The 25,399-nt window shown below is 43.0% G+C and overlaps 1 protein-coding gene across 3 annotated transcripts in view; it reads right to left on the reverse strand.

Moving 5' to 3' along the window:
* Nucleotides 1-11,460: 11,460 nt before the first annotated feature.
* Nucleotides 11,461-25,399, reverse strand: part of SYBU (syntabulin) — a 76,590-nt gene continuing 62,651 nt past the window's right edge. For all 3 annotated transcript variants that reach the window (XM_039254397.1, XM_039254395.1, XM_039254396.1), the window contains 4 exons: nt 23,032-23,134; nt 16,577-16,780; nt 14,745-14,894; nt 11,461-13,268 (listed from right to left, as the gene is read on the reverse strand). In XM_039254397.1, coding sequence (XP_039110328.1) covers nt 12,182-13,268; nt 14,745-14,894; nt 16,577-16,780; nt 23,032-23,134 — 1,544 coding nt within the window. In that variant the 3' untranslated portion in view covers nt 11,461-12,181. The remainder of the gene's footprint in view (nt 13,269-14,744; nt 14,895-16,576; nt 16,781-23,031; nt 23,135-25,399) is intronic.

Genomic DNA, 25,399 nt, shown 5'->3' on the forward strand with positions numbered 1-25,399 from the left:
CTTGCCTCTGGCCAGGATGGTGACTATTCTTAGTTGAAGATTGTTGGTCGGGAAGAATGTGGTAGCTATAGAAACTGTCATCTGGATCAAGCATCCAACACCACTTTATATGCTACCAGTATAGAGCAAATCTAACCATGGCCTGTTTCTGAAAAGCCTAAGTTTTGTCACTAATGATGTAAGTCCTAAAGGGATGGTCTGGACCCGATATATCTAACAAACACCTTGTTTAATCCTGTGTAGTTCGATTTTAAGATAACCTACTGCAATGATTTTCACAGTCTTCAGCCCCTTGAGTAAAAGAGATCTTTCATAAGGAATGTAAGCAAGTAAGTTAACGTGGTGAGTATGGTAACTTGGGTAACTTGGGCTGAAGCCACATTGGGGGCTGGGGGTGCACTAGGGCTGCCAGATTGCTTCCAGGAAGAAGTTTCTCCCCTCAGGTGAATTGGAGTGCTGAAGAAGATAGGTGGATCCATGAAGAGCTTATTTTAGTAGTGAGTAACTTAATAAACGTGCTTCCCATTTACATAGATTTTTAAAATTTGAGGTGTTTTCTCCTAATATCAACAGGGAGCTCTTCTTTTTCTTCATGTAATTTACTTCACTTTGACATAACCAAAGCTGTTCCAAGGTTATGGGGTCAGCTTGTGACTCCTTTTGTATACAGCTGTTCTTCACTTTGCTTCCCACCTGTTATCTTCCATGCCCCTAAGTCATGGCCATTGGGCATGCTCAGTAAGTACCTGGGGTAAGTTTTGGGAGTAAGATGCGTTTCTTTTCTTTTCTTTTCTTTTCTTTTCTTTTCTTTTCTTTTCTTTTCTTTTCTTTTCTTTCTCTCTTTCTCTTTCTTCCTCTTTTTCTCTTTCTTTCTCTCTCTTCCTCTCTCTCTCTCTCTTTCTCTTTGTCTCTCTCTTTCACTCTCCCTCCCTCTCTCTGTCTCTCTCTTCCGTTTATTTTTGAGAGAGAGTGAGCAGGGGAGGGGCAGAGAGGGAGGGAGACACAGAATCTGAAGCAAGCTCCAGGCCCTGAGTTGCCAGCACAGAGCCTCACTCAGGGCCCCAACCCCGAGTCAGATGCTTAACTGACTGAGCCACCCAGGAGCCCCAGAGGTAGTAAGATACTTTACACCAAAAGCCTTGATCTTCTAGAACTGCAAACGCCCTATCTAGGAACACACTTTCATACACACACCCGGCCCACCCTCTGCCCCAACACACACACAATTTTTGAGTACCTGCTACTGACCTTGCTAATCCACCAGCAGGATCTTTCACACAGAAACTTTCACTAGAGGGTTGCCTGGTTAAGCGTAAAATTTTGATTTCAGCTCAGGTCGTGATCTCACAGTTCATGAGTTTGAGCTTCATGTTAGAGCGCTGACGGCACAGAGCTTGCTTGGGATTCTCGCTTTCCCTCTCTCGCTGCTCCTCCCCTGCTTGTTCTCTCTCTCTCTCTGTCTCTCAAAATAAACTGTCACTACCAGTCTGTGGCCAACCAGGGTAATTGCAGCCTTCCCTTCCAGGAACTTCCATGGATATTAATGCTTTGCTATCTATTGATCTGATTGCAGCAATTCTGACAGCTCAGAATTCTCAGAGCTATAGAAATGGTGATTAAACAAATTGCCTGAGTTTGCAAACCACTTAAATGGAACTGGTGGCTTTACGCGCTGAGACTGTAAGTGTTCATGATAGTGCCTGGCACATAAATAAACACTCAGCAAGTGGTAGTTGCGAGGCCCTGTACACTTTCCACATTCTACTGTACACTACTGGCAGCTCCTTGTTGCGGCCGGTGGGAGAAGTTGACTGATCTTGCCATAATAATCTTTATACACTTTGATGGTGAACTACAAGTTTAGTTAGGAAAGGAAAAGCTTTATGTGTTCAGCACTGAGAATCTAATTATATCAATGACTTCTCACAATCTAGTGAGGTAGACATTACCCCATTTCACATATGAAGAAACCAAAGCTTGGAAAGTCAGTTGTATGTTTGAATAATAGGAAAATAGCAAGCTTTGAGAGCAGATTACCTTAGTGTTTACTCGTCATTTATTGTGTGTGGACTGATTTCCAAGGCCTCTTCACTGGAAACTACCAGCTGCCAAAGTTTGCCATTAGAATTTCCTTTCTAGTTCTCAATGAAAATGATGTTACAAGTTATAACAGATAATACCTGTTTTTGTTTCCTAAGAACATCTTTAATAAATAAGGAAATTAGCTTGGCTTTTATTTTCATATAAATAACAACTGTAATTGAGGACCAGTACCATTATGACTGCATTCCCAGTTTACTTGGGTCAGATATTATAACCAGGCAAAATGAAATATGGTTCATATTCACACAGTTGTAAAACTAAGCCAATTAAGTCACTTGATTGGGTCATTATTCTAATGAGGGCAAGGTCACAGGTCTTATGCATATGTAGACCAGTGCTGTACCCCTAGGCTTTCCTGCTACAAAATGTGTCCATGGCCTTGTCCAGTTATCTTCTTAGCATGTATCTTTAGGATCTGGTTGAGAGTATAAATGGCACAGAAAAAATCATTTCTGTGCATAGGAAATTTAAGGGACATACTCCTTGGTTGGTGGTATATTGAGAGAAATCATGGTTTCTGTGTCAGTTTGGCTCATTATAAGATAATAACTTTTTCCCCAAATCAGTTTCATTTGTTAAAATAGTCACTCCTTCATTTACACATCAAGGCAATTTCCAAACCTGTTGATTATTCCTAAATAAAATCAGTGCTTACCTATTTTATGGAGAAAATATCATTATCATTAGATATATTGACCTGTGAAACAAATTTTTAAAATATTTTTTTTGTAATGGTAAATGAAATAAGATGTGCATAAGGATATAGATATATTTAATTGTTTAAGTTTAAAGTACACAAAAATACAGGTGCTTTTTATTTCTTTTTGAAGCTTCACAGTACATCTGAATCTTGTAATTGCCTATCTATCTTGATTAGAAGGAACCCTTATGGAGTAAGATAAGTACATGGGTGAGGGGTGCCTGGGTGGCTCAGTCAGTTAAGCACCCAACTCTTACTAATTTCGGCTCTGGTCACGATCTCATAGTTTGTGGGATCACGCCCTGTGTCGGGCTCTGCACTGACAGCACAGAGACTGCTTGGGATTCCTTCTCCCTCTCTCTCTCTGTCCCTCCTCTGCTTGCCTTCATGCGCTCTTGCTCTCTCTCTCTCTCTCTCACACACACACACACACAAAATAACTAAATGGATGATTAGTTTTAAAACTTTTTTCTATATTACTTTCAGTGGGAGATGTGAACATTATTAAGACTGTTATTGTTCATTTTCTATATATAACCAACAAGCCAGAAATAATGTGCTGGTTCAGAAGAATTAAGGGTCAGTTTAAAATGCCAGTACCTATTGTTTACTGTAGAAAGTAAGGCTGGCAAACCATTTCAAACTCTGTGAGCTATTTGATTGCAAGGAAGGGGAAGGAGGGCTTTACCACACCATCAAATTGGGGAAACATTGTAGTTGTTAATAGTTTTCATACTCCAGTTCATTACAGTTCTACTCTAGCAAAAATGTAATTTTTCAAAGTTATTTAAAATCACTTTGACCAAAAATGACAGCTTCAGGGAATGAAAGTGAAACTATCCCTGAAAGTGTGTTAGAGAAGATCACCATGGCGAGGAACTCTAGGGCAGTGGGGAGCAGGGAGCAGGATGCCTGCTTCTAAAAGTATAAAAGGGAGCCAGCTGTGGGGCTGGTTCTGAGTGTGGTTGAACTAAAATGAAAAGTATGACTGCTTCTTGAGATAGCGTGGTTTCTGTACAATCACAGGATTTTCATATTGGTTAGAATTCACAGAAAAAATTGGTATAAAAAAAGACAGTAACTCAGAAATCAGTAGAAACAGGACACAAATGTGCGATTTCTCCCCATAACATTTTCCCAAATACCATTAAAGTTGGCATACAGGCCAATGAACTAAAAAAAAAAAAAAAAAAAAAAATGGGGCGCCTGGGTGGCTTAGTCGGTTAAGCGTCCGACTTTCGCTTAGGTCATGATCTCGCGGTTTGTGGGTTCGAGCCCCGCCTCAGGCTCTGTGCTGACTGCCAGCTCGGAGCCTGGAGCCTGTTTCACAGTCTGTGTCTCCCTCTCTCTCTGACCCTCCCCTGTTCACGCTGTCTCTCTCTCTCTCCTAGAAATAAATAAAAAAAAAATATTTAAAAAAAAAAATCATTGCAGTCAGAATCATTCTGCATCATCATGGTCCCAGATGCTTTTATGGCCTCAGTACTGGGAGTGACAGAACCAAACAAACATGTATGAGAAAAGATTAGAAAATCTCTCCACAAGTTCTAGCCTCAGCAATCAGACAACACAAAGGAATAAAAGGCATCTGAATCAGCAAGGAGGAAGTCAAACTTTCACTCTTCACAGACGACATGATACTCTATATGGAAAATCCAAAAGATTCCACCAAAAAAAAAAAAATGCTAGAACTAATCCAGGAATTCAGCAAAGCCACAGAATATAAAATCAATGCACAGGAATCTGTTGCATTTCTATACACCAATAATGAAGCAACAGAAAAAGAAATTAAGGAATCGATCCCATTTACAATTGCACCAAAAACCATTAAAATACCTAGGAATAACCTAACCAAAGAGGTGAAAAATCTATACACTGAATATAGAGAGCTTATGAAAAAAATTAAAGAAGACACGCAAAAATGGAAAAGTATTCCATGCTCATGGATCAGAAGAAAAAATACTGTTGAAATGTTGATGCTATCCAAAGCAATCTACATATTCAATGCAATACTTATCAAAATAACACCAGCATTCTTCACAGAGCTAGAACAAACAATCCTAAAATTTTTATGGAACCAGAAAAGACCCCAAATAGCCAAAGCAATCCTGAAAAAGAAAACCAAAGCTGGAGGTATCACAGTCCTGGACTTCAAGATGTATTATAAACTGCAGTCATCAAGACAGTGTGGTACTGGCACAAAAACAGACACTTAGATCAATGGAACAGAATAAATAACTCGGGAATGGACCCACAAACATATGAGCAACTAATCTTTGGCAAAGCAGGAAAGAATATCCAATGGAAGAAAAACAGTCTCTTCAAAAAACAAATGGTATTGGGAAAACTGGACAACAACATGCAGAAGAATGAACCTTTACCACTTTCTTACACCATACACAAAAATAAACTCAAAATAGATGAAAGACCTAAACATAAGACAGGAAGCCATCAACATTCTAGAGGAGAAAGCAGGCAAAAACCTCTGACCTCAGCCACAGCAACTTCTTATTCAACATATCTCTGGAGGCAAGGGAAACAAAGGCAAAAATGAACTCTTGAGACCTCATCAAGATACAAAGCTGCACAGTGAAGGAAACAATCAGCAGAACTAAAAGGCAAATAATAGAATGGGAGAAGATATTTGCAAATGACATGTCAGATAAAGGGTTAATATCGAAAATCTAAAAAGAACTTATCAAACTCAACACACAAAAAACAAATAAGCCAGTGAATAAATGGGCAAAAGACATGAACAGACACTTCTCCAAAGAAGTGTTCCAGATGGCTAACAGACACATTAAAAAATGTTCAACATCGTTCATCATCAGGGGAATACAAATCAAAGCCACAATGAGATACCAGCGCACACCAGTCAAAATGGCTAAAATTAACAACTCAGGCAACAACAGATGTTGGCAAGGATGCAGAGAAAGAGGATCTCTTCTGCACTGCTGGTGGAAATGCAAACTGGTGTAGCCACTCTGGAAAATAGTATGGAGTTTCCGCAAAAAGTTAAAAATAGAACTACCATACAACCCAGCAATTGCACTACTAGGTATTTATTCAAGGGTTACAGGTGTGCTGTTCTGAAGGGGCACATGCACCCCAATGTTTATAGCAGCGCTATTGACAATAGCCAAAGTGTGGGAAGAGCCCAAATGTCCATTGACAGATGAACACACACACACAATGGAGTATTACTCGGTAATCAAAAAGAATGAAATCTTGCTGGGGCGCCTGGGTGGCTTAGTCGGTTAAGCGTCAGACTTTCGCTTAGGTCATGATCTCGCGGTTCGTGGGTTCGAGCCCCGCGTCGGGCTCTGTGCTGACTGCCAGCTCAGAGCCTGGAGCCTGTTTCAGTCTGTGACTCCCTCTCTCTCTGACCCTCCCCTGCTCACGCTGTCTCTCTCTCTCCTAGAAATAAATAAAACATTAAAAAAAAAAAAAGAATGAAATCTTGCCATTTGTAACTATGTGGATGGAACTAGAGGATATTATCTAAGCGAAATAAGTCAGAGAAAGACAAATATCATATGACTTTACTCATGTGTGGAATTTAAGATACAAAACAGATGAACATAAGGGAAGGAAAGCAAAAATAATATAAAAACAGGGAGGGGAACAAAACATAGGAGACTCATAAATACAGAGAACAAAATGAGGGTTGTAGGTGGGGATATGGGCTAAATGGGTAAGGAGCATTGAGGAAGACACTTGTTGGGATGAGCACTGGGTGTTATACATAGGGAATGAATCACTGGAATCTTCTCCTGAAATCATTATTGCACTATATGCTAACTAACTTGGATGTACATTAATAACTAAATAGGAAGGAAGGAAGAAAGAATCTCCACGAAGCGTTCATTTGTTTCAAATGAAGTAGTAGAGGATGAAGCCCTTTAGCATTTCCCAGACTACTAGTGCAGGGAACTGAGAGGCACCCTCACAGGAGCTCTTACATGAACTGGAAGTTTTCAAAGCACCCGGTATTTAGTGAACTGTTTTTCTAGCTATTCTCAGAAGTGATAATGAGACCGCTGGGCGGGGAAGTGGGGGCGGGGGGGGGTGGAGGTAGGGAAAGGCAGATGGCAGGGCTGCGGGCCGGGTGTCTTGTGCCCCAACTTCACTTTTATGTGACTCCTGAATGGGATTTTTACGTTGAAAGATTTTTTAAAAGAGCACCTTTTGGGGTACCTGGGTGGCTCAGTTAAGCATCCAATTGGGCTCAGGTCATGATCTCATGGTTCGTGGGTTCAAGGGCCACCTCAGGCTCAGCACTGACAGTGTGGAGACTTCTTGGGGTTCTCTCTCTTTTTCTCTGTCCCTCCCCCACTCATGTGCACTCTCTCTCAAAATAAATAAACTTGAAAAAAAAGAGCCTCACCTTTTACAAAACTTAAACACTTACTGATGTATTCACATCTTTTAATACCAACTCTCTGGAGTAACATTTAAATCTTTTTGCGATTTTAAGAATTCTTTGGAATTATTGTAACTATTAGTTGTCACAGCCATTGTGACTGCAAGAGAATCAGCAGTCACAGCACATTGTGTCTTCCAGTGATTTAAAAACATTACCTGATATATACCTGTTTTATTCTATATGGACTTTTTTTTTCTTTAATGCTTTTTATTTATTTATTTCTGAGAGAGAGAGCACGAGCAGGGGAAGGTCAGAGAGAGAGACACACACACAGAACCTGAAACAGGCTCCAGGCTCTGAACTAGCTGTCAGAACAAAGCCTGACGCGGGCTTGAACCCACAAACTGCGAGATCATGACCTGAGCCGAATGCGGCTGCTTAACCGACTGAGCTACCCATACGCTCCTCTATGTGGACTTTCTGTTTTTGTTTGGAACAACTGAGAGTTTGACATACTTTCAAGATTTGCTTGTTAATTTCCTAGGTTACTGCTTCATTGTGCCACTTCGCCTGGTAAGATTGGGAAGAAATGAATTTTGCTGAGTATAAAAGTGGTAGAATTAGAAGTGCTCACCGAGCCAAAATGGAAATTAGAACTACCCCTAAACCTTTTAAAATGAAGTCCTCAAGAGAAAAACATATCAGACCCAGCCACTACTTAGGCAGGATCTATGATAGATTCAAATCACAGACTTCCTTTCTCTCCTGCCACAAATGTCAGAAACGCTTGGCATCTGAGTGTAATGCATTTTTCCCCCTTTCTGAACAGCTCAACTTGGAAAGGTCAGCATATCCCTTTGGGAAAAACTCTTTTCTTATAAATTGGAATGTTTGCACACATAACTGTAGGAAATGTTTAACATTTGCTTTGATGGGACAGCAATTTGTTCAATAGAGTAGAATTGTTCTTCGTTTTCCATTTTCCTGCCTATTTGTTCATCACAGGCACACAATTACTGAAAGCAACTTTGAGTACTTCTTTCTATGAGATCAGATCATCCTGTCCACAAAACCAGCCAACGCCTTGGGCTTCCGAAAGGCAAGCTATGTTCCATCTTTTATTTACTCCAAGGGACTCATTTGTGAGAGACTGTTCTGAATAAAAGCAGTAATTTTCCACAGACTATACAGACTGAAACTCTGAAGAAGGGGAGGAAGGGTGGGGAGAGAGAGGACAAGGAAAAGAAAAACAGAACTGGCCCAGGATCTCCTGTTTCACCTTTGCACACATTTGTTTCAGTGTGGACAGGATACTCAGTGTCCAATGTTTCAGATAAGGTAATTTTGTTTGAATCTTTTGGTTTACTTAAAGAGGGACACAGATCATTATGACAATAAATTGTCATCATTATGACAAGTCACTGTTCGTGATCAGCTGCCTCCAATATGATAATCAACATAAATATTTGTGGTTCATGGAGAATTCTTCACCAGAGCCCATTTTCCCATCCATCTTGAATTGATGAACAGTGCTGAGTTTGTTATATTAGTTTCTGTAGCAACAGTGGATACCAGAAACAAGTTTATAATTTTTCTGAGGATAAAAATGCTTTAATTTAGTGATGACTAAAAAAAAACATAGGGAGGGACTGTAAGGAACGTAACAGCATCTAGGTATTGGTCTAGGCTGGACTGCAGGAAGGGATTTGAGTCAGCATGGCTCATTATTTTGGGACACTTCCAATTATTTTCCACCAGAAATAGTTTCCCTTCCATTTCGGCCAAGTTCCTCTATGGTGTGCTAAGTACCCATGTGTGCCCTCAGGCACGTGTCTATTCCAGTAGAAGAAATGCCCTACCAGAGACAAACCACCTCCGTCCACATGCTTGCCCTATGTCCTATCCCTTCTTATCTTCTCCTTCACTTAATCCTTCCTCTCCTAGGTTATCAATTTCTTTTTCTCCATTTCTCAAGTACCAAAAGCATACAAACATGTACTATCTCCTCTGAATACTGAAAAATAAAACAAATACTTGTAATTCCAATCCCCTTTGTAACTACCACTGACTTCCCTACTCTTTTTGATAGTAAAAATTACTTTAAAAATTAGCAGCTCACATTGATTTCTACTTTCTCTATTCCATTCATTTTCCAACCTACTTCAATCTTCTATTTCTTCAAAGAAAATGATCCATACAGTCACTAAGATTTTTGACAAAGCCAGTGGGCATGTATCTGTTCTGTTACTCAACTTCTTGGTTAGATTTCTGTAGTTGACCATTCCACTCTTGAACTGCTCTCCTCTCTTGGTTTTTCCCATTGCTACCTTCACATGGCTTTTCTCCTACTTTCGGGCTGCCTCTTCTCAGACCAGTTTGTTGGTTCTCTATCCTCTACCTGATTGTGGACGTATCCTAGGACTCAGTCTTTGGCCTTCTTTCCTTCCTTACATTCCAGATGATTTTGTCCATCCCATCACTTTAAATAGTACGTAAATGCCGAAGAACCCCAATTTTATAACTCCAGCCCTGATGACTCCTGTAATTTTCACAGTCGTTTATGAAAGTATGTACTTGACGTTTCCACATAGATATTTAATAGACATCTCAAATTTATCCTCCCTCATGTGTTTCTCTTTCCATTCTCAGTAAATGGCACTACCATTGGCCTAGGTGCTCCAGAGTCATCCTTAATTTCTCTCTTCTTTAAACTCTACCACTTCCCCTACTGACATGTGATCTCTCTGCAAATCACCTCAGTTCTAAGTTGTATCTATTCAACTTAGTCTCTATATCCACTTCCACCTCCAAGTTGTCATAATAACTCATCTAGACTATTTCACTGGTCTCCCTGCTTCCACTCCTGCCTATTTACAATGCCTTCAGCACATAGCAGCCATAGTTAAAAAAAAAGAAAGGAAGGAAGGAAGGAAGGAAGGAAGGAAGGAAGGAAGGAAGGAAGGAAGGAAGGAAGGAAGGAAAAGAAAGAAGCCCAGATTATATCATTGTCCTGTTTAATGTCTGTTCATATTTCTCATTGCACTGGGAATGATTTCGAACCAACCCTAACATGGTTTACATGCCCCCATATGAACCAGCTTCCTCTCCACTTCTCCAGTCGCTCACTTACCCACTTCTTCCTCTGCTCTAACCACTCTGGCCTTGATGCCCCATCACATGCCCAGCCCCTTTCTGACTCAGAGCTTTTGCTTTTGTTTTGCAACAATTTACCCCCATATCTGCACTTAGTTGGCTCTTTTTAATACATTAGTATTAATTTTATTTCTTCAGAGATTTGTTCCTTGCCTTTATCCCTGTTACTTTTGGTCAAAACACTTTGTTTACTTGGAAGTACTTACCATTAAAATGATTTTCTTCATTTGTTGGCATGTTCTATGTCTTACACAGACAGAACCTAAGCTCCCTGATGGCAGAAACCTTACCTGTCCCCTTCAGTATTGCTGACTGATCCAGTGAAGTGTCCAGCACTCAGAAGTATTTGTTGGGTGAATTCATTCATTCAACAGCTATTTTTAGAACCCCTACTATGCATACTGTTCTACGTTCTTGACATACATCTGTGAACAAAACAGAACACAGATCCCTGCCTCAGAGACTCAATATTTCAGTGGAGGAAGTGGGTAATAGTCAAAACATAGACTGTCAAAATATAGTATGTTTAAAGGTGCTAAGTGCTATGGAAGAAGAGAGTCTGGGTGAGAATTTAGGATATTCTCTTCTCTTTATGGCAAAGTAGAAAAAACCATTTGCTTTGCAGGCACTTGAAATCCTGGCTTCTAGAGATTAACCATGAAGTTGTGAGCACTTGACCTCTTCTACGTTTAGCTCCCTTGTCTGTAAAGTAGAACATATCCCACCTCACAAAGAACAAGCAAAGTAATAGAGATCAAATATTATCTCATCCTTCCCAGCCACCCAACTTCACCTTATCATTCCAAGGGGAGGAAGTGTGAGGTGCTAGCACGTTCTCCCTCTTTGCATTCCTAACGTGCTTAAAAAAACCAACAGTCTTTTGAAAATACTCAACACATCTTAGTGAATAAATATATGAACAAACAAATCTATCAATAATTTCAGAGCAATCAAAGCTACTTTCAGAAACAATGCTTTTTAAAAGACAAAGAAGGAAATCCTCACTTTCCTTTAATAATTGTTTTCCCTCCTTCTCATTTCCCAAGTCAAGTACATTATTTATAGACCCCTACTGATAAAGAAGAAAGGATCTCTCCATTTAGTCTTTCTTACCATATAAAGCACACAGATAATTATTTTACAGGAGGATAAAACATTTATTTAAATGGAAACACTAATCTTTATTCTCATCATGCTCAAGTGTGTGGTTACAATTTCCAATAAAACACTATATAGTAAGCAAAAAATAAGTTAATACATTGTAAACTTACATACAGTCTCATCAATTAACAGGTTTAGGAACAAACAAGCCCATTTTACGACTCTGGAGCTACATTTAGTAAAAAAAAAACTGCAAACACTCAAACCTTATCAACCCCAAGTAAGACACTAAGGAGCTATTCAAGACTTCTTCAAACCAATTACACAAGTACAGTTTTATTTTTGGTTACAGTCCCCTGCTGTGCACAAGACCATTGGAATGCTGTAACAATTACACATTTTAAAACGGTACAAAGCAAAGCAAGGAGCTAACATGCCAGCCTTACAGAAGCTGTCTTGAAAAGTGCAAACTCTGCGTTTTCTCTTCCTGAACCGCTAGGCTAAGAACGGGGACCTCAGACGACACGGCAGGGTCAGGAGCATGCTTTCTCTACCACCGGCGGGGCATCGACTGGAACCAGGTCTCCATGCCTTTGAAGACACCTCCGGTTTTTCAACAGGGAACAGGCTTCAACTAAATATAGTGCAAATCGAACACCGAGGAGCAAACTGGAGACCGCCACAGGTCGACCTGCGGTTTCTCCACGGGGCACGACGCCACACGGGACAGGCTGGCACACGGCGACGGCGACTCGTACTCAGGTTGTGATGTGGAAGGCGGTGCGGCGGAGCGAACGCAGGGCGACCACGCAGCAGCCCCGGAGCAAGGCTCCGATGTTGTACACGGGATCCGTGCCCCCTCTCTGAGTACTGAACGCCCACAGCACGGTGGGGACCACCGGCGCGGCCACGGCCAGGAGATCCACCAGGAAGCTGCGGCTCCAGTACTGCGTCCCGCCGCCGCCGCGAGCCGGCGGGGCCACGCCGTCCGGCCTCTCCTCGGCGGGGCCCGCGAAATCCAGCTCCCTCATGAGGCGGGCCGCGGGCGCTTCCGGACCCGCCGCGGCGCAGGGGGTCTCCACGGGAGACAGAAGGATGGCCGAGTTGGGGTTTCTCGGCGTTAAATCCACCACGAACGCAGACACGGACTCGGGGAGGCTTTCTGTCGAGTCGGCCCCGGAGCCATCGGGCGACGCAGAGCTCGAGGGCCAGGGGTCGCGGAGCTGCAGCACGTGCTGAATGAGCTCCGAGACCGCGGGGCTGTAGGGCACCACGTCGGTCTGCACGGCCCGCTCCACCGCCGCCCTGCCCTCCTCCCGACCCGCCGCCAGGGGGCGGCCGCCGAGGGCCTCCGCCGCGGGGGCGGGGGGAAGAAGCTCCGCGTCGCCCGCCTCTGCCGGGGCGGCCGTCACCATCCCGCCCGACACGGCGGTGCCGTCGTCCGCGCCGGCGGCGGCGCCTTCCTCGGCGCCCTGCTCCTCCACAGACAGCCCGTCGGCCATCTTGCCAAAAGGGGTGCCGAGGGGGAAGCTGTTGTCCGGGGAATCGCACGGGAAGTCCAGGCACAGCTCATCCCTCAGCGAGCCGCTGTGCGCCATCTCCATGCTCTGCAGGAGGGACTCCAGCTTCTTGTTTTGAATGTTTATGTCCACAAAGTATTTCTGAATGCCTTTATCTTTATCAGCCAAGCTGCTCCTCATGGTTTCGATGACCTGTTTGAGCTGCTTGATCTCCTTCCGGGCTTCCTTCAGGGCCAGCTGGGCCTCCACGCGGTGGCACTCTTCTTCAATCCAGTCTTCCCTCATGCGGGCCAGCTGCGACTTCAGCTCCACGATCTCGCTTTCCCTGCGGGGAGAAGACAGGTCACCTTCCAGCCCGAGGCCGGGGATTCTGAGGCACAGAATCCCCTTGAAACACGGAGGTTAAATCGGTTTTGATTTTTCTCTCTCACAGGTATTAACCAGGAACTGCCCCCCCCCTTAATGACAAAATAGCAAAAATGATAATAGTTACTAGAACCAGAATAAAAAATGTGACTATTGTCCGTTGTTGTTGTTTTTTTTCTTTCTGAGTGCTATCTGTCAGGCAGTGCGGGTAGGATAAGCATTAACCTCTATTTAGTACTCAATATTTGAAATTTTGTTCATAGAACGTATTAGAGGTTTTCAACCCACTTTTATAAATGTCCACAGACCACCTTTTTCTTATGTCTACACTTTGTGGAAGGAAAGTTCATTTCACTTCTAATTACCGATCAAAGACAGAAGGAAAACTGGTTAAGTTTTAGCCTTGCAGAATTGTTTTTGATCACATTCCAATAATAATTTGAATTTTTTTTTGAATTTTAAAATGTTGCATGTTGGAAGGACTCTGTGGAAAGTCGATTATTCCCTCTCTCCTCGGGAAAATGCTAGTGGACCCACTAGGAATTGTTGACGATTCTTCCTGATAATTTCTTCTTGAATGTATTATTCTTCTTGAATGTAAATACAAGTTCTCATATTCTCAGCAGATATGAAAACCAGGCGGTTGGGATCCTATTTTCATGAAAAGATGTTGTTAATTTTGCTTCTCTAAGTTGAGACCTGAGTATTCTCCAGTTTCGTTGCCTTCCCATGCTTCCCTGCCGTGACTGCTCAAAACTTCCCAGAGATTCCTCAAGTCATAAACAAAGACTTCCAGAAAGTAAGGTCTGACTCCTGCTACCCTTGTCCTGAGCTCTCAGCCACCCTGGTCACAGCTCTGTTCGTCTATCCCAAAAGGTTCTGGGGGAAAATCATGAAGCAGAAAATCTGGCCTGCCCCAAGATGTCCAAGGTCTTTTCCCTCTGAGATAAGATCTCTTAAGCATGGGCTGTTTTTTTGGTTTTTGTTTTTTACCTTAACACTTAGCCAAGAATAATGAACCTCTTCCTTCGGCACAGAAATAGCTTACAGGAATCACAATGCACACGGCTGTCCACGCTCTCAGAGAGATAAACAGGACTTAACTGGGGCCCTGGGTGTGACCCTTAGTACTGGAAGTATGGGATTGTTCCTGCCATTTAAAAATAGCCATGCACACACCCAACTCTTCATGTCCGAGCTGTACACCCCCAGAAGAAGCAGAGGGTCCGCTAGAACCTGAGGGGGTCCCCTGTGCTCCTAAAGCAGCCAAATCATGGAGGAATAGGAAATGGCTCTTTTCAAAGACTGATTTCAGGAATGTGAGAAAAATGAAAACACTTTTCTTTTTTTCTATTTCTCTACAGTGTGGGTTTGTATTTCATTTTATGGAAAAAGAAACCATCCTTAGTTCAGTGTGCAAGGAATGCAGATTCACCTTTCATGAAGCCGGCGCTCCGATTCCTTCAGCTTGGTCTTCAGGTGTCTCACTGTAACCTCTTTTTGCTGAAGGGGAGTCAAATATTGCTCTGGGTTTGGGGGTTTGACACCATGGTTTTCACCACAGGACATGTACCTTCCAGACCGCCTGAAACAATCCAAGCAATGAAATGTTACTTTTTCTATAAAAAGAAAAATGAAGGCACAGCTGTGAAGGAACGGCCACTGGGTACTGGGGTCAGACACCTCAATGATGCACGATTCACTTGGGAAGGGGGTTGTAACGTACCTGCCGTTCCTAGGACTGCTCATCACTCGGAGAGTGTGGGGAGGGTGTTTGTGGAGAGCATGGACACAGTGGAGAGAGGAGTTTCTATGGCTTAAGAATGACCTCATACAAAATAATGCATGATTGTGCGCAGGCCTGCCTGCGGGTTCCGAGTAACGCACTGTTAGAAGACAATGAGTGGGGGCGGGGGTGGTAGGGAAGGACCCAGAGCAAGAAGGCCTGACTTTCCACAGGATGTGGCACTGCCTAAACAGCCCGATTGTTATTAGCTGAATTTAGACGGCTCCGAAATCCATCCCTGGCAGGAGTGTGCTGATTTGGTGGAAAGTTTCCATATTCCAAAGGGAAAAGGCCACTCCACTGTCACTAGAGTGTGTGTTTTGTAAGAGAGATGCCCGGTGTTGAAGAAATCTTCCTGAGCTGGAACGTGGGGCCCTCTCAGACCTGGCCGAGCGCTGGGCATCGCGGCTGGAGGACAGCTCACTGAGGAGCATGGCCTCCCAGAGGGAAGTAGGCCGCGGCGGGAGGGCCAGCAGCTCCCTCCCCAACTCTGGAGCCAGTCCTGGCCACAAGCCTCGGCCTGCTCCCGCTGAACCTGCACTCCGTCCGCCTCCTAACCCTCAGTCCCCCTGTGTGGCCCCTTTGGTTGTGCAGGTCCTTTCTCCTGCAACCTCGTGCCCGCCAGGGACTAATTCATTCCTTGCTTGACTTTCAGATTTCATTTCAACGTCATTTCCTCTGATCTGTCCAGACTGAGTTGGACCCCCTCCTGACCCCTTACAAACAGCAGCAACAGGCAGAGAAGCCTTAACGTGTCTTTGTCACTAGATGAGGCAGAGAAGCCTTAACGTGTCTTTGTCACTAGATGAGCAATGTCTTTGGTATCGTCTGGGCAGTTGGCACAGGGACCGTCCCCGCGGAGGGTCCACTGTCCTACTCCCAGTGCTTTACACGGTCCCTGGCACAGCATGGCACTCAACAGATACCTGGTATTTGAATGATCACGTGAATGATTCTTTCCTGTTCTGGGGACCCTCCCACTGCCACGGTGCCACTTTCCTTCCCTATCCAGTCCCTCCCCGGGGCTGCCGAGCCTGGCCAGAAATCGGGGTTTATGCTCTTTCTGCAGCTACCCTTGAAGGATCAGCTGAGTGTGGGAAGGAAGGAGAAGTGACTTTCTACAAAATAAGGCAGGAGCTCAAGAGTTCCATACATTTTTTTTTTTAAGTTTTTAAATTTTTTTAAATTTTATTTATTCTGAGAGAGAGCGTGAGCAGGGGAGGGACAGAAAGAGATAGGCAGAGAGAGAAACACAGAGAGAGAGAATCCCAAGCAGGCTCTGCACTGAGTGCGTGTAGCCCGATGTGGGACTTGAACTCATGAACCCTTGAAATCATGACCTGAGCCGAGACCAAGAGTTGGATGCTTAACCGAGCCACCCAAGTAATCCCTCCCCCACCTTTTAAAAGTTTTTTTTTTAAATAAAACTTACCAAGTAGGACAAACTAAGCCCCGTGAACTGGGAGATGAACAGCACTTACCTCATGACTGGGCTGCAGTCACTTCCTTTGTAGGAGCCGGAGTTGCTACTACTTGGGGAAGAAGGTGCGTAGCTGGGATGGATGTTAACGGGACTCAGCTGATTCCTGCACAGCATGGACAGGAAGTCCTTCTCCCGTGGGGAGGGTGGGCTGTTGCCAGACTTGTAAGATGAGCCTCCATTACTCCGCCCATGGGGACCTCGGCTGGGAGAAAAAGCATGAAAAAAGTTAAAATGCTTGGGGCTACTGGGGCTCAAATGCTAATACTTTACTCCTGCTAAAAGCCAGTTACTGCTAAGGAAATCCAAGCTTCGAGTTGAGAGGGGCAATATAATTACTGTCCTTAGGGACAGCCTTGTTCCCACCTGCCTGACATTTTCTTTCCTTCTGGCTTTAGCACAAGCAACCTCATCCTCTGCTGTTCTTTCAAATAGTTTCTAACCATAAAGCTTGTTTTGAATTAATCCCAAATGCCTGTTAAGAACACAAACCATGTCAAATACTGATTTGGTTTAGGTTCACTTTAGAGGCTGTTTTGAAGCTGTGGTTTTCGCTCCAGTACACCTGTTTCAGCTTTAAAATGTCTGGGTTTGGTTCATGCTGCCGGAAGAAAATGAGGGTGGTTCATTTGGAGGATCAGGGAACACAGGTTTCCCCCGTAAAGGAGGAAGAGAAAAGAGGACAGATAAACAGCTCATGTAAGTGTATCACGCCTACAGTTTTAACCACCTATTTTCTTTCCATCCCAATGACTTAACATAACCTTTATCATTTAACTGCTGAAATGTTTTAACAGCTCTCTCTTCATCCCATGGCCTGTTATCTTGACCCTTCAGCAAGGAGTGGCTGGAGTGGCCTTTCTAAAATGGAACTGGATATCACTGTCCTCAAAGCCATTCAATGGCTCCCCAGTGCCCCAGGAAGACCAGTCCTACCTCCCCATCCAACCAACCCATCGTCTGCCACTCCTCCCGCCTCCCTCTGTATTGCAGAATTCCAAACAACTTACAGTTTCCTGACGATCCATGTTCTCCATCATCTTTATGTTTCTCAACTTAGAATTTTCTCTGCCTAGAATGCTCTCCTGCTCCCTACCCTAAGCCTCGGGATACTTACAACTTTGAGACTGATGGGAATCCACTCCAAGCAGCTTTCTCTGGATTCTTTCTTCCCTAGGCTTGTATACATGTGGCTCCTTGATGCTCTCTAGTACTCTGTGCCAACTTCCATCCTGGGGTTTATCATATGGCTTCGCAACCTCACACTTGTTTGTCCTTCCCACTAGACTAGGGCCTTCTGAGGGTGCAGACTGTTGTTTAATATCCCCAGGACTTAATGGCACATGCTAGATGCTCCCTAAACGACAGCTAAATGGATAATTTGGGTTTGAGCCTTAGCAATACCACTTTTAGGAACTTGAGCAGGTGAGCTCCTTAATATATGGGGACCTATAGAAACCTTCTTCTGCCGTCCTCACAGAGTCGATGTGAAAATCAAATCAAAGAATGCATGTGAGTGCATTTAATAAGATGTTAAGGGCAATTCAGCTGTAGGATATTATTACAGGAAAAACTTGTTTGGACTTCCCTATTAATCTCATTCCAGAGATTTGACACCCACTATGTAAGGAAGCATCTTGAGAATGCTGAAATTACTTAAATAGGACAACAGTTCCGTGTCAGAAATATTTCTTGATGACATTACAAGAAAACAAAAGAGAACAAGATACTTTTCATCCACAAGTACTGCTTTTTGACAATCCCCTCTTTGCAATTCTGATTTACAGCTGAATGCAACTGACACCTCTCAATGAGAAACGTGTGTAAATGTGAGTGTGCGTGTGGGTATACTTGGCTCCAAAACCACACTTCTTCAAAATCAAATATAGTTTCAACTAGCTGTCAACCCAGTAAATCACACATAAATGAAACATCACCAAATTCTAAAGTTAAAAAGTTCTTTCCTTTTGAAATCATCCAAATGGACTCTGCCTCCTCTTCGTGAGAAGGGGACACTTTATATGGAACAGATGGGCTGATGGCTTTGTGACAAGCCAACTCAGCAGCCCAGTGGTGCTGGGCTGAGCAGCAGAAAAGAACACAGACGGGCTCTGGCTTGCGTCTGCTTCTCCACACTTCACTTCCGAGTCTACTCCAACCGGCCTATTTCTCAACGTGACCACGAGAAATACGCAGAATTCCCCACTACAAGTCAGGAGAGACAGTAAGGAGGTAGCCCTAATTTTGACCTGGGGAATTCTCTTCTGAGTTGACCTTTACCAATGAGCTTCTGTGCCCTAGCACAGACGCTTTATGATGCACACAGTTTTACATTGATTTTGAGCATCATACTGTAAAGCTGGTATAATTATTACCTTTCAGTTATAGTACGTGAAATACGTGAAGTATTCAGTTATGTGAAGTGACTGAATTTCAGGGAAAAATCTGGTCCAAGAACACACAACCAAACTAGGATTTAAATACAGATTTTTGAACGCAACAAAAATGTCTCCTTCCTACTTTACACAAACAGAATATATTGTTTGGACCTTGTAAGCAGGTATATTAGGTACTGACTATGTATGTGGTTATTGCCTAAAGAATTCAACACTGACCTTTTACTACAATGCAGTCATTAAGATACAAATTAAGTTAGATGGGAATTTTTAAGAACTCATCTGTAATACTGAATAAAGCAAAATGTCTTCAAGTATTAAACATTACTATAGTACAATAAGATCTTCAAATATATTTCAGGAAATGAGTTACCAGACTATAATAGCTAACTTTGTTAAAAAAGAAACTACATGCTTAAAAATATCAGTCTTGGGGGCGCCTGGGTCACTCAGTTGGTTAAACAACTGACTTCAGCTCAGGTCATGATCTCACGGTTCTTGAGTTCATGTTCCCATCGGGGTCTACACTCTCAGATCTTTGGTCTCCCTCCCTCTCTTTCTGTCCCTCCCTTGCTTACGCGCTCTCTCTCTTAAAAAGAAACATTTTTTAAAAATGGAAGAGCTCCTTTAAATAAATATATTAGTCTTGCTCTTTACATTTAGTTCAGTTCAAATGCTAGCACATATGGGTACAAAGTCATTGCAAAATATTTTCAAAGGAGAGGCTGGGGTTCCATATTTGTCACCGCCATGAGCAGTCAAACTCAATGATACCTTCTTCAGCCCACCCTAAATACCTTGGTGTGGTGGACAAGAAGGATGCCCTCTACAAAGAGGAGACAGAATTCTGCTGACCCTGCCCACTTCGTGCATACCTGAATGCTGTAAATGGAAAGTGAGAAAAAGGGAGAAGGGAAGAAGGGAACCTCATAAGGGGCCCAGGTGAATTTCAATCCACTCCCCCCTCAACATTGTCCTTTACTTCAGGGTAACATTACCATCATCATCATCACCATGATCACTGTTATGACCTAGATCGTGTCCACCCCCTAAATTCATAATGTTGAAGTCCTAACCCCCAGTACCTAAGAACGTGGCTGTTTTTGGAAACAGGACTTTAAAGAAAGGTAATTAAATTCAATTAAATCCTAATCCAGTTTGACTAGTGTCATTATAAGAAGAGAAAACTTGGACACAGGCACAGAGAAAGGTTATGTGGAAGAAACAGAGACAAGAGGAACTTTTATAAGCCAAAGAGAAAGGCTTCCGAAGAAGCCAATCCTGCTGACACCTTGATCTTGGACTTCTAGCCTCCAGAATTGTGGAAAGGTAAATTCCTGTTATAAGACTCCAGTCTGTGATATTTTGTGCCGGCAGCCTGAGCAAACTAATATGATCATCATCACCACCATCATCATCTTCATCATCATGTCCACTAGTATTATTTTTACCACTAATGACTAAAGTCCACTTATGACCCTTTTACTAAATTCTGAACACCATGTTAAACACTCACATATTAGCTCATTTAACTCAGTGATGTACAAGCCACTATTAACCCATTTTCCAGAACAGTAAGTCTCGGGGCTCTGGCTCACATACCTAATAAATAATGGAGGCTAAATTTTATAAAGGCTACGTTTCTCTGACTTCACATTCCAGACTTTTTTTCCTTCTCATTTCTATCTGCGTCTGATCAGATTAGGATTTTAGTTTAAGACAGAGAATTCTTCAGAAATGTCTGCCATGTTGGCCTTCGGTAAGAAGAGATCATTTGTAAATCTTTTAAGTTTTGTTTTTAAAATGCCCTGTCAAAAATATTCTTACCACCTCCACTTGTTTATTTCTCCCACCCCGTTACCAAATGTTCCTGCTTGCCTTCCTCCCAGGAGCTAATTCTCCACAGAGAAAACCCATTTATTACAGGAGGAACAAGCCATTTAAAAGGATCATAAGCTATGATAAAGTCTGGCATGGATACCTGGCCCATCTAGGGGAGCTGTTCTCACCGCATGGTCCTACAGAACACAAATCCTACGTGAGATGCCCAACGTATCCCCTCACAGAAATCTACTGACTGCTCTGTGCCTGGGTCAGATAAAAAGAAAAACCAAGTGAGGATAACAGATAGAACATTGTCGATTCCAATTTTCCATCTATGATGCCTGCATCTGATTTGCACATTATTCTATTTAGCTATTTTATGTTTAACATGTCAATTTTTAGTCCCTTGGAGAAACCATGGATTCTGGACTAGACCATTTTCTCTAAGTCACTCAGTATTGTTGACATTACCTTGGAAATTAACCACAAACACAAACTCGTTTGAAATGCTTAATAAAACTGGCCTCTTCCACAGGCCATTTCTTTTTTCTTTTGCTCTCTGCTCTTTGATACCTTGTACCATGATATGTGCTAATTTTCTTGAATGGATTAAATAACTGGTTTATTCTCAGAGCCAGCCACATCTGATTTACACTGAGAATGTTTATATTCATGTTCTGTGATCCCAGAGGCACTTTATTTCCAAAACAGATTGTGTTTGAGGATAGAACAATTGTGTTTTTTCACTGTGGATTTCACTCTTCTGTTTGTCTGCCTGGCTTCAGCTTTGTTTTTGACAATAAAACTACACCAGAGAGGGTCTCAGTTCCCTTTATAAACATCAGATAAACGTTCTACTCACCCGAGAGGAATGGAAAATATTTGCTTGCTGATTCCTGGGAATGCAAGTTTCTAGAAATTAGCCAGTTTTTCTCCACAAAGAGACCTTCAAAATTATGTGATCCAATGCTCTTTTTACAAACTTGGATACTGTGGCCCAGGACAGTCCAGTGACTTGCCCAAAGTCTAAAGACAAATCACCTCCAAGTGTGTTGCCGCTCACGCCATTGACTCATTCGGGTCCCTGGCTCAGGGCTCCCCTTCTCACAGAGCTGTCCTGGAACCAGCCTATTTAAAACGTACCACGTATCCCATTCCTCTCAATATCATTTCTCTCTGTGTTTTTAAAAATAATTCTAAAAGAAATGAAAATAAAATGAAAATAAAAATAATTCTATTATTTATGTATTTATTGTCTTTTTTTCCCTATTAGATGAATATAATTTCCATGGAGCTTTATTTACTGGCATATCTCCAGAATCTGTCTCATAGGAGATGCTCAATTAATACTTGTTGAATGAATAAAGTCACTGACAGAAGGTAACAGTCCCATGGCTTATGACCTTTGTCTCTAAATGTGAATGGTGGGTCATGATTTCCCACAGTTCCTCTATTCTCCCAACCCAAATAGTGTCCATGGTGAACATCTGTTGATGCATGGTATGTGTTAAGCACTGAAGCCACACTATATGTGTGTTGACTAATTTAATCCTAATAAACCCTATGATGTGGGTATAACTATAGTCCTATTTTACAGATGAGAAAACTGAGGTACAGAGAAGTTAAGCAACTTGCTCAAGGCTACAGAGTGTACAGGTTGTGGAGCTGGTATTTGAACCAGGCAGCCTGGTTCCAGAGCCCATGTACTTAGCTATTCTGATCTAATGCCTCTTATGGTGGTGGCCTCCCATGCCCATTAACTTTATTCTTTTTTCACCCCCGACCTCTAGTGAATGCTGGGAGTAGTCGGGGGTCACTATGTTTCTCTCACAAAGAGAAAAAAGACAACACTCAGCTGGAGGAAATAAAGGGTGAAGTCAGAGGCTTCACAGCCAAGAGACAACAGAGTCATGACGGAGGGCAGGTAGGAGGTGGATACCAGTTGGGTACACAGTGAGCGAGGGAAAGGGAAGGGAAAGAAGGATGAATGGACACACAGCCAAGGGCCAGATGAGAGACAGCCACTGGGGAGACACACGTTGGCCAAGTCCTGTGACCACAGTTGGTAAGGGGAAAGTTCTGATTTCGAACCGTTATAATAAACAAAACCTACTCACTGAATAATAACAAAATCATGAACGGACAGTAATCCAGATGGTTCCATAGAAACACAGAGTATAGGTGAGTCACCTGTGTAGAGCATCTTAGTAATTACAGAGCAGGAGACAGTGCCTACTTGCGTGAAAAGGAGGCCCGCTTGCTTCCCGCGGCAGACATATGGACCTCAGGAGCGGAGATGCTGCCCGTGCTGCTCGAGGAGCTAAAGTCAGCTTCGCTACCTGGAAAACAACAGGGGAGTGAGACAGAGGCATGAAGGAAAGGAAACCTGAGAGTGTGCTGGCCAGCATCCAGCCTCTCCAGTCCTGGCTCCCGGGGTGCGTGCACACTAGAGCTCAGCAGGTGGAGGATTCCAGAGCTTCTAGGCTCCCAGCCTTGTCCTCAAGGCAAACAAGACAAGTACATCGACATCATTTCACAAACACAGCTCAGAAGCGCGGTGAAGCCGGTTTCACAAAGACACCCGTCACCCAGCTGATTGTCAACAGTGACCCGAGGTCGGGGCAGAGACGCACGCCTCTGCCTGTGTGTCGGGCACTCCTCGACGACATCAACAAGCCAGGCCCAAACTTCAGGCAGAATGAAAAAGCAGACTTGTCAGTCCCAAAGGAGTTTTTCCGGGAGAGTTTATCTTTGGGCTTCTGCAGTCAGCTAGCCATACTTGAATCTGGCACGCTAGGGTCTGGAGAGAATCAGCCAGTGAGAAGCCTTTGGGAAGAAAGCCTGGACCCAGATAACTGCTTGAACTGTCACTATCTGATCAGCGACTCTCTGACTCCAGCTGCTGCTTTTCTATTAAGAGCACAACCCTAACAAAAAGCAGAAATGGAACATTTCCAAACAGAATGAAGAAAGTTCACAGTGACAGTGATGGAAACTGGATTATACTGATATGTGAAGTTTTTCTTGTGCGGGGCAGGGGGCGGTGGGGGGATTGTTCATTAGTTTACAAAAATTACATTCCATTTTGAGTACAGACTACAGTTCAGTGTGTAGCTAGAAACATGATGTGTGGCACAAAAATTAATATGAATTCATTTCTGACAAAAATACATAGTTCTGAAATAGTAATAATGGAAACATTCCATGGATTGCATGGGGAAGTGAAAGAGAGTGAAAGATGCAAAAGAGAAGAAGTGGGAAGAAGAAAGAGAGGATTAAAAAAATGATAATGTTCCATATGCTTTTGGAAAATAGATCCAGGGATACAACTTTATTTGACCTTATCTCTCAACTCCAACACAGTTGGTGACTCTCAGGTCTAGAACCCAGAGCCAACTCACATTTCTGAGTTGAGGAAAATATGAATAATCTAAATCCTTTGAGATTCTAATAATAATTATCCTCACAATAATAACACAAGACCCTTTAGGAGATGTTTTCTATTCTTTGTATCTGTTTATCTTGACAACTCTGTAAAGCAGATATTTATCTCACTATTCTACTACTGAAGAAGTCAAAGCTGATCTGTTCAAGCCTTGTGGGGGACAAATCCTGGCCAGGACCAAGTCCCTGTGCCACCTCTCCATACCAAGCTGCATCCTCAGGAAGGCAGTGGGAAGGAAGGGCGCCAGGGAGATGCCTGGGTAAACTATATACTACCACCTCCCTAACTGCCAAGATGACCCACTAGTACAAGATGCAGCCAGACTGGCCCACTGGTGAACAGATCCTCTCACTGATGGGTTGTATTAGTTTTGCCAGGCAATGGCAAGGCAGAGAGAGAAAAATCCCTTTTCTGGCTTCTAGGACCTCTCAGGAAGTTCAGCCTCTTCTGGGAAAAGACCAAGAATGGCTTCTTAGCACAGGTGACAACAGCAAATCCCAATTCCCAGCAGAATTCTGGGAGAACTAGGGTGGCAATTTATCAGGACTGAGACTGGCTATTCCTTCTGGATTTCAGAGACTGTCTAATGTTGTAATGAGCTCCCCAAATGTAATTAGTTGCCTCTGAGTAATGCACTGACTAACGTGTAGTATTTTACAGTCTCAAGGATTCATGATTGGTAGTGCTATCCAGCAATACGCTAGTCTTGAAGGCCTTAATCAACCAGCCTTGTGTGCTAGTAAATTATCAGGTCAGTTATTAAGCGATAAAGGCAGACCATTTTCAAAAATAGATCCCGTGGTCCCAGCCACTAGGTTTGAGCTATTATTTTCTAACATAAGATTATGATGTTGAAACATTTCAATTTTCATTTCTTAAAAGAAATACAAAAATCCATCAATTATAACTTACCTGACTGAATTACAAGGGAAATTCTAGAACAAAACAAGCAACTGCTGAAAATCCATTGTTCCTCGGGATGCCTTTGATCTTTGGTAATTATGTACTCTGAACCAAAGGGACAAGTCTGCTCTACACTTTATTGCTATTGGAACTCAATATATTAACTCTTAGGTATGGGCAGGGCCCAAGGTCACTTCTTTCCCTCTTCTGCACTCTCAAAGAAGTTAGAAGACTCATTCAGGCTACCCAACAGTTG

Source organism: Hyaena hyaena, unplaced genomic scaffold (genome assembly GCF_003009895.1).
Source record: "Hyaena hyaena isolate Hyena2069 unplaced genomic scaffold, ASM300989v1 scaffold_482, whole genome shotgun sequence".
NCBI lineage: Eukaryota > Metazoa > Chordata > Mammalia > Carnivora > Hyaenidae > Hyaena > Hyaena hyaena.